The sequence below is a fragment of the Coregonus clupeaformis genome, chromosome 38 (genome assembly GCF_020615455.1).
Source record: "Coregonus clupeaformis isolate EN_2021a chromosome 38, ASM2061545v1, whole genome shotgun sequence".
NCBI lineage: Eukaryota > Metazoa > Chordata > Actinopteri > Salmoniformes > Salmonidae > Coregonus > Coregonus clupeaformis.
The window spans coordinates 178,921-191,468 of NC_059229.1; the positions used below are offsets into that span (position 1 = coordinate 178,921).

At 45.8% G+C, this 12,548-nt stretch overlaps 2 protein-coding genes across 2 annotated transcripts; one reads left to right on the forward strand and one right to left on the reverse strand.

The window, feature by feature from the left end:
- Positions 1–131: 131 nt before the first annotated feature.
- On the reverse strand, positions 132–5,760 carry LOC123482793 (tRNA (guanine(26)-N(2))-dimethyltransferase-like). The gene is made up of 14 exons (XM_045211684.1): positions 5,699–5,760; positions 5,395–5,582; positions 5,008–5,123; positions 4,758–4,870; positions 4,321–4,469; positions 3,975–4,058; positions 3,803–3,872; positions 3,549–3,683; positions 3,114–3,199; positions 2,806–2,914; positions 2,573–2,649; positions 2,225–2,344; positions 1,844–1,961; positions 132–687 (listed from the first exon to the last, which is right to left on the reverse strand). Exons 3-14 carry the CDS (start codon positions 5,120–5,122, stop codon positions 619–621), a joined length of 1,245 nt encoding a protein of 414 aa, XP_045067619.1. The 5' UTR covers position 5,123; positions 5,395–5,582; positions 5,699–5,760; the 3' UTR covers positions 132–618.
- Positions 5,761–7,305: 1,545 nt separating this feature from the next.
- Positions 7,306–10,558, forward strand: LOC123482794 (lysosomal alpha-mannosidase-like). The gene is made up of 7 exons (XM_045211685.1): positions 7,306–7,572; positions 8,638–8,758; positions 9,126–9,244; positions 9,441–9,542; positions 9,720–9,807; positions 10,075–10,155; positions 10,409–10,558. The coding sequence occupies exons 2-7, from the start codon at positions 8,678–8,680 to the stop codon at positions 10,541–10,543; spliced, it is 606 nt and encodes a 201-aa protein (XP_045067620.1). The 5' UTR covers positions 7,306–7,572; positions 8,638–8,677; the 3' UTR covers positions 10,544–10,558.
- The last annotated feature ends 1,990 nt before the right edge of the window (positions 10,559–12,548 follow it).

Genomic DNA, 12,548 nt, shown 5'->3' on the forward strand with positions numbered 1-12,548 from the left:
AACTTAATATTTGCTACAACGGAAGTCAAAGCTAAGGACAAAGTCAAAACAAATAGAAAATTATGACTGGTGGTATAAAAAAATGTATCTGTAAAAGCTATTTTTCACCAGAGCAAATGACATCTCCACACTTGGCATAAGGATTTTTATTAGACTGTCACAACAGTCAAAAATAAACCAATTGATGCTTCACTTCAGTATGAAGCCAGTTTGTCCACATCACATGTGTACATGTATTTCCAATACAGGGCTAACTAACTTATCACATTCCATAATGTTTTGTAGTGAAGTTACCCCTAGACGCTGATCTTGGGTCAGTTTTGCGTTCTCCCTCTGGTTACGTAGAGGATTGGGGGACGGGAAGCTGATCCTAGATTTGTATCAAGGGGGAAACTTCACCCCGGAGCCATAACCGGTAGAGTTCCAAGTTAATTATGTCTGGGGCCTGGAGTTTTACCTGGTTGCTTAGTCAGTGGGAAAACTCCATACCCTGATTGTGTCCAGTATACCTTACAGTGGACAGAGTCTGCTGGGCTGGACATGAGGATACCAACTCAATGTTCCAAGTGAGAGAAAGACAGAGGGAAGAAAGGAGAGTAGGAAGGAATCGCTCCATAATCACTCCATCTTGTCAGTCTGTTCCAGGTCATGGGAGTAACAGCATTTTTCACCATGTGTGCATTTACCCTGGAGAGAGAAAGAGGTGGAGAGAGATGGGGGCAGACAACGAGAGAGGAAGAGAGAAAAAGTTAAATGCATTGTTATGCAAATCATTGTTATGCTTTCTATGGAAAATAATGAATTAGGTGGAAGGTGTGTTCCACGACGTGCCAGTGGAGTGGAACGGACCTTCCACAGCGTTGCATTACTTTCCAGAGAGCACCGAGTTGATTATCCCTTTTATACCATGGCTATAATTCAACATATTTGCCAGTAGAAATGTGTTCAACATCCACTGAAGTAACTAGCAAGTTAACTAGGTAGCTACAGTAGTTGCCGTGGTAACCAAACAAACAGACTTGCTAGTTTAGCTAACCAAACCATCAGTACGAATTAAACAATACCAATAATGTTTTCAATTCGACTTTTGCTTTAAAAAGCATCTCAAACAAAATATGTAAGAATGAAGTATAGCCATTGAATTCTACCGTGCGGATATATCGTGTTATATAATGCGTTATAGGGAAATAATGCACGCTCTAGAATGCCCTTCAAGCCAATAACGAGTATTTAACAATGCCAGTTTATAAGGTTTATTATTGTGTGGAAAATGTTTCTGTAATAATAGCTGAAGTGTTATTATGATTCATAATTAATGAGGCACTGTCTGTTGCTGGGGTGATAGTAGAACACCTTGTTCTCTGGTAGTGTACGGTTACTATGCCGACAGCGTTATTATGAAATGTGGAGAGAAGAACAGAGTGTGCTCACACCCTTCAGAACATTTTACCAAAGAGAAAGCTCCTGTGAAAAATGACTGTGGCTGCCTCTACACAGGCAGCCCAATTCTGATATTTTGGACAAATCACATCAGATCTTTTCACATCAGGTCTTTTTTAGAGCTGGTCTGATTGGTCAAAATACCAATTAGTGAAAAAGATCAGAATTGGTCTGCCTGTGTAAACACAGCCTATGCCTTTGGTGTTGAGGAAAGTGGTGTAACCACACCTGTCTGATCATCTTGCAGGGAAAGCTCTTAGGCTGCAAATGACTGACAAAAGAGCTGATCTGATTGGTCAAAAGACCAATTAGTGTAAAAAGATCAGCAATTGGGCTGCCTTATAATTCTACTCTGCCTATATGGCTATTATGGGGTGTTGAGAGAATAAGTGTCTCCCTGTACCTTTCTGAACCTCTTGCAGGGGAAGCTCTTGAGCTGGGTGGCGTCTGTAATCTGGTTCTTTCTCTTGTTCTGACCCTGTTTCCTCCTGTCCTCCAGGTCTGATGAGATACCTCCACCACTAGGAGAGAGGAGGGACAGAGAGGAAAGTGAGAGAGAGAATATAGGGAAGAGAAAGTGAGAGGCAGGTGGAGAGATACAGACAGCAAGAAGAAACAATGGCGGGGGGGGGTTTAAACCAATACTGTATAAATATTCCTTTGGCAAACTTCATGTTGAGACCATCATTAATAAGTGTCTGAGGGTCCATACCCAGCCTTGGCGCAGACCTTGGGCACCCAGCTGGCCTGAGGTTTGGGGTTAGTATTAATAAGTGTGTCCTACCCAGCCTTGGCGCGGGCCTTGGGCCCCCAGAATGGCTCAGGGTTCTCCTGGAAGCGGGTGAGGTGGCGACGACGGGACTGGGGATTGGCATCCTCCCTCACATCAAAACACGCCTGTAGACTAGAGAGAGACAGAGAGAAGGGGAGGGGGAGAGAGAGAGGGAGGGCATGATGGCTTTTCAGTGCTTGTTTTCAATACACATACATTTTCCTAATATCCATCATCATCATCTAATTCATCAATACATGAGATCATCACTACATTTATACCATCTCTTCTATGTTAGATTGTTTTGGTGTAGTCATCTGTGTTCCATGTTCAGTGGGTATGGTTCAGTCCCAGACTTACATGGGTTCAGTATTGAGGATTTGGTGAGCAGGGCTGCTCTCTGACAGTCTGTCTCTCTTCACTGGATTGGACTTCTCCTGCAGGATACAAGATAACAACCACCTACGGTCAAAATAGCCATTTTAATGTTAAACTGACATTTTGAGTAATCCAAAAATGTTCAGCTGTATTGGGACTTTGACTTTGAGTTTCATCCCGTATTGAAATGGTTCCCTTGGTGCACTGTGTCTTACCCAGCATCGCATGACGTCCCAGAGGACCCTGGGAGGAGCGTCCGTCTTTAGAGCATTCTTACAGGCATGAGACAAAGACACCCTGTGGCCCGCATGAAGCAGAGCAGACCTGGAGGGAGAGTAAAAGGAGAGAGAGAGAGATAGAGATGGTGGGTTAAAGGAGAGAGAGGGGGGAGAGGGAGCGAGAGAGAGGGTGAGTTAAAGGAGAGAGAGAAGAGGGAGAAAGAGAGAAGAGGGGGAGAGAGAGTGAGTTGTATTTTCTGTAATCAGACAAGTCAGTCTTATTTGAGAAGGAGAGTAGGTCTTACCGGAATTGGAGTAGAGGGGGAGTGCTGCAGTGTACAGTGCTGCTCAGGTTGTCCACTGTATAGTATAGAGGCACATCCTCCAGCTCCTGGACACACACACAGACAAAAGTTAGTCTGGACATTACACCTGGCTCATCTTAGGCACAGATCTAGGATCAGCTTACCCTTTCTCCCAATCCTACCATTAAGAGTGAGAACCCCAAACTAACCTTAGATCATGTGTCAATGGGAGAATCTCAACTGCGTACTCTCCTCTTTCTCAAAACCCATTGGAGGAGAAGGTCAGAGGTGAGGGACTTCTAGCTTTCTCATCCAATGGGTTTTGAGGAGGCGGCTAGGAGTATGCAGAAAAGGCCCCCCATGTCTTATTCCATGTAATAGTATAAAGTGTATTTCAGACTGCGTCTTGTTGACCTTTGACCCCTAACCTCTCACCTCTGTGACCATGCTGAGCATGCCCTCTATGCGTCGGGCGGTTCCAAAGCGGGACGGGTTCCCAGACACAGCAGATAGAACCTTCTGAACAAAGCTCACATCATGGAGGGCCTCACCCCAGATAGGACCACCCAGCTAGAGGAGAGGAGGGAGGGAGGGAGGGAGGGAGAGACGGTGTCTGAGAGAGAATGTGTGAGAAAGTAAGAGACAATGTGTGCATTTGAGAGAGTCTGTGTGTGTGCGCGCGCGCTCACCTGGTGTCTGTGTCCACAGTGTTCACATTCTGCTCCGACCGGCGGTCCAGTGGCTGCAGAGTACTTTATACTGAAACACACACACACACACACACACACAACACACACACACATTAACACACAATTTCCCCAACTCCACATGAATAATCCATATAGAGAAATGATGTCTTACTGTTTTCCCTGAGTCGTCCTCTTGCCCAGTCGTTGTAAGTGGAAGGATCCACAGCCTACACAGTTATACACCAACGCTTGTTTACTGAAAAAAGAAATACAACACAATATCAACCAACACAGTTATACACCAACGCTTGTTTACTGAAAAAAGAAATACAACACAATATCAACCAACACAGTTATACACCAACACTTGTTTACTGAAAACAGAAATACAACACAACAACAACAATCAACACTCGTCATTACAGGTATAATGTCATATCTTCAGAATAACAACTTTCAAGTCTGTTATGAAGACTTAATGTCTAGATAAAGTATTGTGTTACGGTGTGTGTCCATACCTTGCTGAGTTTTTGACCATGGCCTGTCCAGTGTGTACCCTGACAAACACTCGTATGTAGAAGTCCACACTGACACAGAGCAGGGGGTGGATGTAACGCTGGTACACACCAGCTCTCTGGTCCAGACTATGCAGGATGATCCGCAGAGCCTGGGGGAGGAGAGAGAGAAGAGGGGGGTGGTGAAGGAAGAGAAGAGGGGGTGTAGGAGAGAGAGAAGGTAGGGGGGGGTGATGGAGAGAGAGAAGGATAGAGAGTTATGAGACAAGCTACACAGCAGGGACTAAACTCACAAAAACTTATATTCTAAATGTATTCACACAATTTCCCTAATTTCCCTTCTACAACACGCATGTAATTTTCCAACAAGGTTTTTCTTGCATTCCGTTTTAGTTGAAAATACACGTTGCTTGAATACAGTTTAGCCCAGTGTTCCTAACCATCTCATGGCAGTACTTGGCTTTGATGGAGACAGAGCCGTATTTGCTGTAGCAGGTCTCCCCACTGTTACCAGCCATCACAGCCATGTCAGTACACGTCACACACAACAGACCTGGGGGAGGGAGAGAGAGAGAAAATAAAACATTTTTAGTAAAACCACACCTGAAAATGCACTCAATAAAGCTGTTGCTGAAACTTAAATATGTTCAGTTAAGCAGAGAGAAAAGGATAGCTGACATATCTACTGACCTCCTTCACCGACGGCCTGCACGGCTGCATCCAGGAAAGGGGCGGGGCTTCCGTAGGGGTCCAGGTCTATGACATCATAGCGTTCCTTCTTCCCCCGCATCTCATACATCAGCATGCTGGAGAAAGAGAGAGAGAGGAATTAACATGACGGGTGAAGAGAAAGAGGGTAGGAGAAAGAGGTGGATCGAAAGAGGTAAAGATGGAGAGAGATTGAATAACAGGGAGAAAGAAGAAAAGATAAATGGAGAATGGTAGAAGATTGTCTGAGCGAGCTAAGCACAGATAAACCCAGAAAGAAAGAAAATAAGAAAGAGCGAAGGAGAAGTGGAGAAAGAGTGACTAGCTAAACTCAGAAAAAGAGAAGAAAAGAGAGAGAGAGAGACCAACCTGGCGTCTCTCTGGCTGGCCTGCAGTAGGTGTGTGACCCCATTGTGCTGGGCATTGCGGGCGATGAGGGCAGCAGCCTTGGCTGAGAAGTCGTTAGCCGTGACGCTACGTAGACCAGGCACCTCCAGAGCAAACCTCACAGAGCGTAGGCCAGACGCTGCCAGACCCTCCAACACACGTAAACCATTCTGGATGGAGGAGAGGAGAATGGTAGGGTTAGAACACCAACACACAGGCAGACCACTGTGGACAGGGGAGAGGAGAATGGTAGGGTTAGAACATGAATGCATGCATACACACATACTTTTCCATACCTCACAGCGCTCCCCCCACTGAAGCAGTTACGACCGGCTCCTCTCCTCCTTTCTCCCCTGTCTGCATTTCTGTCTCCTCTTTCTTCTCGTCAGCTAGGTTGACCACCACCCTCTCCTTCTCCCCTGGCACTACCACTTTCACCCCCCTCCGGGCCATCTGCTCCCGGGCAAACTCTGTAACCACCGCACACCTGGAGAGAAGGGGGGCAAGATGGAGACGTGAGACAGATGAAACGGGTATACCTGTGATGAACAACCAGCTAGCTACCATCGCCTGAGCCATATATTAATTTATCTATACTGAACTAAAAAATAAACACAACATGTAAAGTGTTGGTCCCATGTTTCATGAGCTGAAATAAAAGATCCCAGAAATGTTCCATACGCACAAAAAGCTTATTACTCAAATTATGCACCACGCCTCGGAAAAGGGCGTCAAATTTGTTGTACATCCCTCTTACATCATTTGACAAGATAATCCATCCACCTGACAGGTGTAGCATATCAAGAAGCTGATTAAACGGCACAGGTGCACCGTGTGCTGGGGACAATAAAAGGCCACTAAAATGTGAAGTTTTGTCACAACACAATGACACAGTTTGAGGGAGTGTGCAATTGGGTGCGATTGGCATGCTGACTGCAGGAATGTCCACCAGAACTGTTGCCAGATAATTCTATGTTAATTTCTCTATCATAAGCCACCTCCAACGTTGTTTTAGAGAATTTGGCGGTACGTCCAACAGGCCTCACAACCGCAGACCAAGTGTAACCACGCCAGCCCAGGACCTCCACATCCGGCTTCTTCACCTGCGGGATCGTCAGACCAGCCAGCCAGACAGCTGATGAAGCTGTGGGTTTGTACAACCGAATAATTTCTGCACAAACTGTCAGAAACCGTCTCAGGGAAGCTCATCTGCGTGCTCGTCGTCCTCACCAGGGCCTTGACCTGACTGCAGTTCGTAACCGACTCCAGTGGGCAAATGCTCACCTTCGATGGTCACTGGCACGCTGGAGAAGTGTGCTCTTCACGGATGAATCCTGGTTTCAACTGTACCGGGCAGATGGCAGACGTATGGCGTCGTGTAGGCGGGAAGTTTGCTGATGTCAACGTTGTGAACAGAGTGCCCCATGGTGGCGGTGGGGTTATGGTATGGGCAGGCATAGGCTACGGACAACGAACACAATTGCATTTTATCAATTTGAATGCACAGAGATACCGTGACGAGATCCTGAGGCCCATTGTCGTGCCATTAATTCGCCACCATCACCTCATGTTTCAGCATGTTAATGCACTGCCCCCATGTCGCAAGGATCTGTACACAATTCCTGGAAGCTGAAAATGTCCCAGTTCTTCCATGGTCTGCATAGTCACCAGACATGTCACCCATTGAGCATGTTTGGGATGCTCTGGATTGACGTGTACGACAGCGTGTTCCAGTTCCCACCAATATTCAGCAACTTCGCACAGCCATTGAAGAGGAGTAGGACAACATTCCACAGGCCACAATCAACAGCCTGATCAACTCTATGTGAAGGAGATGTGTCGCGCTGCATGAGGCAAATGGTGGTCATAGCGAATATATATTATATATCGATATTATGTCATCAATGGAGACGCATATTTCAAAATGTATAATATGTCTCCATGATGATGACATAATATCAATGTATAAAGTCAGTTGGAAACTTTTTGGAAAAGTATTGTATCTAGGTTGTTTTTAGATTTGGATGTCACCTGTTCTGTCACTTTGATGTGCCTCCTCTAGTTCCTCAGGGTGACCTTTGACCCAGAGACAGGTCTCCTCAGCAGCCTCAGTAACCTGGAGACACAACAGACTGTCAAACTGTCACAGAACTTCTACTGGTCAGTACTACTTACTCTCTCTCTACCTCTCCATTTCTCTCTAACCTTCTATCTATCTATCTATCTATCTATCTATCTATCTATCTATCTATCTATCTATCTATCTATCTATCTATCTATCTATCTAATAATATAATATGCCATTTAGCAGACGCTTTTATCCAAAGCGACTTAGTCATGCGTCCATATTTTTTTTTTTTGTGTATGGGTGGTCCCGGGGATCAAACCCACTATCTTGGCGTTACAAGTGCCGTGCTCTACCAGCTGAGCTACAGAGGATCTCTCTCTACCCTTCCATCTCCGCTCTCTACCCTTCCGTTTCTCTCTACCACTCTACCCTTCCGTTTCTCTCTACCACTCTACCCTTCCGTTTCTCTCTACCACTCTACCCTTCCGTTTCTCTCTACCACTCTACCCTTCCGTTTCTCTCTACCACTCTACCCTTCCGTTTCTCTCTACCACTCTACCCTTCTGTTTCTCTCTACCTCTCTACCCTTCCGTTTCTCTCTACCACTCTACCCTTCCGTTTCTCTCTACCCTTCCGTTTCTCTCTACCCTTCCGTTTCTCTCTACCACTCTACCCTTCCGTTTCTCTCTAGCACTCTACCCTTCCGTTTCTCACTACCACTCTACCCTTCCATTTCTCTACCACTCTACCCTTCCGTTTCTCTCTACCTCTCCGTTTCTCTCTACCATCCCTTCCGTTTCTCTCTACCTCTCCATTTCTCTCTACCATTCCTTCCTATTCTCTCTACCTCTCCATTTCTCTCTACCATTCCTTCCTATTCTCTCTACCTCTCCATTTCTCTCTACCATTCCTTCCTATTCTCTCTACCATTCCTTCCTATTCTCTCTACCTCTCCATTTCTCTCTACCATTCCTTCCTATTCTCTCTACCTCTCCATTTCTCTCTACCATTCCTTCCTATTCTCTCTACCTCTCCATTTCTCTCTACCATTCCTTCCTATTCTCTCCCCATCCTATTATTTTCTGTCATCTTTGTATGCTAGCATTGTTACATTGAGGGCTTTTCTGTCATCTTTGCTCTGTGTATGTATTCTGTAGGTACAATGCCAGTGATGGTAAAAACTCAGAGAGTATTCAGATGTCAGGGGCCTACATCTTCAGACCTAACACCTCTACCCCCTTCATCATCAGCAAGACGGCTAAGATAGAAACACTACAGGTACCTACTGCATTATACTGCTACAGTCAACAGGCACATTTTTCATGTAGTGTATTTACTTCCATATGTTTCAATATAATTCTATATGCAGAAGACCCACTATTAAACATTCAAGAGATTCATTCTAGTCATCTCACTATTTATTTTCTCTGCCTTAACCCCCTTCTCTTCTCTTATTCTTCTTCCATCTCCATCCCTCCCCCCTCTCCATGTCTCCTACCCCCCTCTCCATGTCTCCCTACCCCCTCTCCATGTCTCCCTCCCCCTCTCCATGTCTCCTTCCATTCTCCCCCCTCTCCATGTCTCCCTACCCCCTCTCCATGTCTCCCTACCCCCTCTCCATGTCTCCCTCCCCCCTCTCCATCAGAACTCCGTGGTGCAGGAGGTGAGACAGTGGTTTAGTCCCTGGGTCTCTCAGGTGGTCCGTCTGTACACAGACAGCAGGGCTGTGGAACTGGAGTGGACTGTGGGCCCTGTGCCTATAGGGTGAGTGAAGGGCTCAGAGCCACACAGGGCCTGGTCACAAATAATGCACTGGAAGGAGAATGGCGTGTCATTGAGGTAGCCTGTGAATGTCTGGCAGTAGGAGCGAGTCTTTAAAAGGACTGTAAACTGACTAGAAACCATTCCTGTACCATAGATTATAGTGTTCTCTCTCTCTCTGCACCCCCCTCCCTGTCAGTGATGACCTGGGTAAAGAGGTGATAAGTCGTCTAGACAGCAGCATCAACTCCTCTGGTGTCTTCTACACTGACTCTAATGGCAGAGAGATGCTGCAGAGACGGTGAGGAACCTGTGTGTGTGCGCATGTGAGAGACGGAGCGAGAAACAGTGTGTGCGTTTCACAAATCTACGCATCTGTATAATCTGTTCATTATGGAGTACCGTATTCCAGTTGTGTGGGTTCAGACACATACAGTATACACCCTAATGCATTGTACTGTATATCTGTATCTGACAGGAAAGACTACCGTCCCACATGGAACCTGAGACAGTCTGAGCCAATCGCTGGAAACTACTATCCAATCAACTCTAGAGCTTACATTAAGGTGTGTCACCTTGGTCATACACCTCTGTCTGCCACTCTTTCTTCCCTCTCTCTTATGATCATGCACTTTCTTTTCCTCTTTTCACTTACTCTCTTTCAGTTACAATTCCTTTTTCTGTGTTAGCCTTCTGGTTCTAAACTCTCCGGCTCCCCCTGCTGTTCTCTTCTTCACTCTGTTTTACAAAGTCGTGAAGTTTACGTGATATTATCTGACAAACAATAGTCAATCATGACTTACACTGTGTTGTGTGTGTGTGTGTGTGTACAGGATGACAAGGACCAGCTGACTGTAGTGACCGACCGCTCTCAGGGAGGAGGCAGCATCCAGGATGGATCACTGGAGATCATGGTAACATATACTCTCACTACTCTCATTTTTCATGTGGTAGCATTTTGGCATCAGACATCATCTGTGTTTATGTTTACGTCTCATCTCTTTCCCCGGCTCCACACCCTGTCTATCACTGTCATATCTTACAGTCTCCTCTCAAAACCCCCAGCTCCACACCCTGTCTATCACTGTCATATCTTAGTCTCCTCTCACCCCCAGCTCCACACCCTGTCTATCACTGTCATATCTTACAGTCTCCTCTCACCCCCAGCTCCACCGTAGGTTGCTGTACGATGACGTCCGGGGTGTAGGTGAGCCCTCAACGAGACGTCTGACATTTACCCAGAAGGCCTGGTGGTCCGTGGTCGCCTCCTCCTCTCCCTCAGCCCCCTGCCACGGCCGCTGACACACACCGCCCCTAGCACAGGAAGTGGTACTGCAGCCTCTCATCACGTTCACCGACGGAGAGCTGCACCCTAATACCAGACTGGAGGTGAGAAATGGGCTCTATCTCCTATCTGCATCTCCTTGCCTCTTTCTCAACCGTATTGGAGGAGAAGGTCCAAGGTCCCTCCCCTCAGGCCTTCTTCTCCAATGGATTTTGAGAGGGTGAGGAGTGGATGCAAGGAATCTAGGAAAGGAGGAGGGAGAGAGTGAAGGATGAGGCTGATTGAGGCACAGTTATCAGCTCTGCAGATGAAATAAGAGTGTCACTTTGGACTATCTTTTTTAACTCGCTCTCTCCCCCCCCCACCTCAGTTCTCTGGGCTACAGGCAGTGCTGCCCCCTGCTGTTCACCTGTTGACAGTGTCTCAGTGGGACCAGGACTCAGTGCTGCTCAGACTGGAGCATCAGTACCAAGCCTCAGAGAGCAAGGAACATTCCCAGCCTGTTTCTGTTAATCTGCAGGTTAGTGATATGTAATACTGTATACACACATTGCTGCTCAGACTGGAGCATCAGTATCGGGCTATGGAGCGCAAGATTAACTCACTGTCAACCTACAGGTTCTTAACACCCACACGTATGCATACGACCCATAAACAAAGTGAACCCTTTTAATAATACCACACATTCCTCAGTCTCAACATGTAACAACTGTTATTCACAAGTAAATTAATTTCAAACCACTTTGAAAACATGAAATAAAATGCAATGGTCCATTCTCTACTCTCTGATGTCAGTACCACACACAGTCACTCACACACTTCTCTCTCTGTAGAAGCTGTTCTCCACTCTGGACGTGCTGGGTGTGTCTGAGATGAACCTGTCAGCCAATCAGTGGAAGGATGAGATGACTCGTCTGGACTGGAAGGCGGAGTCAGGTACACTTGCGTTTATTAGTACTCCAGGGCTGCATCACACAGGTCTAACAAATTCCTTCAGCTCTCTGCTTAGTCAGCCCTCCAGGACGAGTGAAGACCTTTGACATGCTTTATTGTAGCAGTAACAATTCCTTTGTTAGTCCATTGTGGAAGTTGGCTTTTTGCTGTGTTCATTGCACAGAACTTGATGCCTGTTGTCTCCATTTGCCTCAGGTGAGAAGCCCCTGCCGAAGAGAGAGGGAGACCCCTCTATGTGGGAGGTGAACCTCAAGCCCATGGAGATACGCACCTTCCTGCTCCGCGTCAGGCAGAGATAGTCAATCACCAACCTCCGTTCCAGAACGAGCCAATTACCAATCAGCACTGCAGTATCAATCAACCAATCCCTGTGGCTTAGCAATTGTGACCTCACTGCCTTGATTGGATGTAAATAATTTGGGGTCTGAGTACCTCTGTCCACACGAAGATTAATTAAATGAACAGGATTTGTCATAATTCAGTTGACATGAGTGGGTTTGAAATAAGCTCCTGTAAACTAGGTCTTATAGGAGAGCTTATTTGCTGAAGCTGCCTGAACAATTCCTTTATATTGTATTTAAACTCCATTTTACAGTGCCAATACCACAACCTTTCTGGTCTTCCAAAGCCATTTCATAACTACTTATCAACATGTTAGTGACAAACTATTCACACAGTATACACCTGTTACCCATATTTTTGTTGATATTTCCTGATACACATACTGGTGCACATTTTCTACAGGACGAAGTGATTATTATTCTGTGGGATTTGTATTTCTCTCGAATGTGCCTTTCGTAATTGAATGCATTTTTTTAAATTAGTGGTTTAGGCTGCATTTACACAGGCAGCCCAATTATGGGCAAAATATCCAATCTGATTGGTCATAAGACCAATTAGTGGCAAGAGCCGAATTGAACTGCCTGTGTAAACACAGCTTTTGTGTTGAATCTGAGTGATCAATGTGCAGCTGATATTAAAAACCCAGGTTCTTTCTCAGTGTGTATTCATTACCCATTCTTCCACAATATTATATTCATATATAATATACAACTTAATATTTGCTAC

What these genes read in the sequence shown, in the direction of transcription:
- LOC123482793 (XM_045211684.1), bottom strand. Translation starts at nt 5,122, where the DNA reads ATGCTGATGTATGAGATGCGGGGGAAGAAGGAACGCTATGATGTCATA. An exon ending in AGGACGACTCAGGGAAAACA is followed by an intron (nt 3,873 to 3,974) that starts GTAAGACATCAT and finishes TGTGTGTTTCAG; the next exon opens with TATAAAGTACTCTGCAGCCA. An exon ending in ATCCTCAATACTGAACCCAT is followed by an intron (nt 2,345 to 2,572) that starts GTAAGTCTGGGA and finishes GTCTCTCTCTAG; the next exon opens with TCTACAGGCGTGTTTTGATG.
- LOC123482794 (XM_045211685.1), top strand. Translation starts at nt 8,678, where the DNA reads ATGTCAGGGGCCTACATCTTCAGACCTAACACCTCTACCCCCTTCATC. An exon ending in ACTCTAGAGCTTACATTAAG is followed by an intron (nt 9,808 to 10,074) that starts GTGTGTCACCTT and finishes GTGTGTGTACAG; the next exon opens with GATGACAAGGACCAGCTGAC. An exon ending in ATGGATCACTGGAGATCATG is followed by an intron (nt 10,156 to 10,408) that starts GTAACATATACT and finishes TCTCACCCCCAG; the next exon opens with CTCCACCGTAGGTTGCTGTA.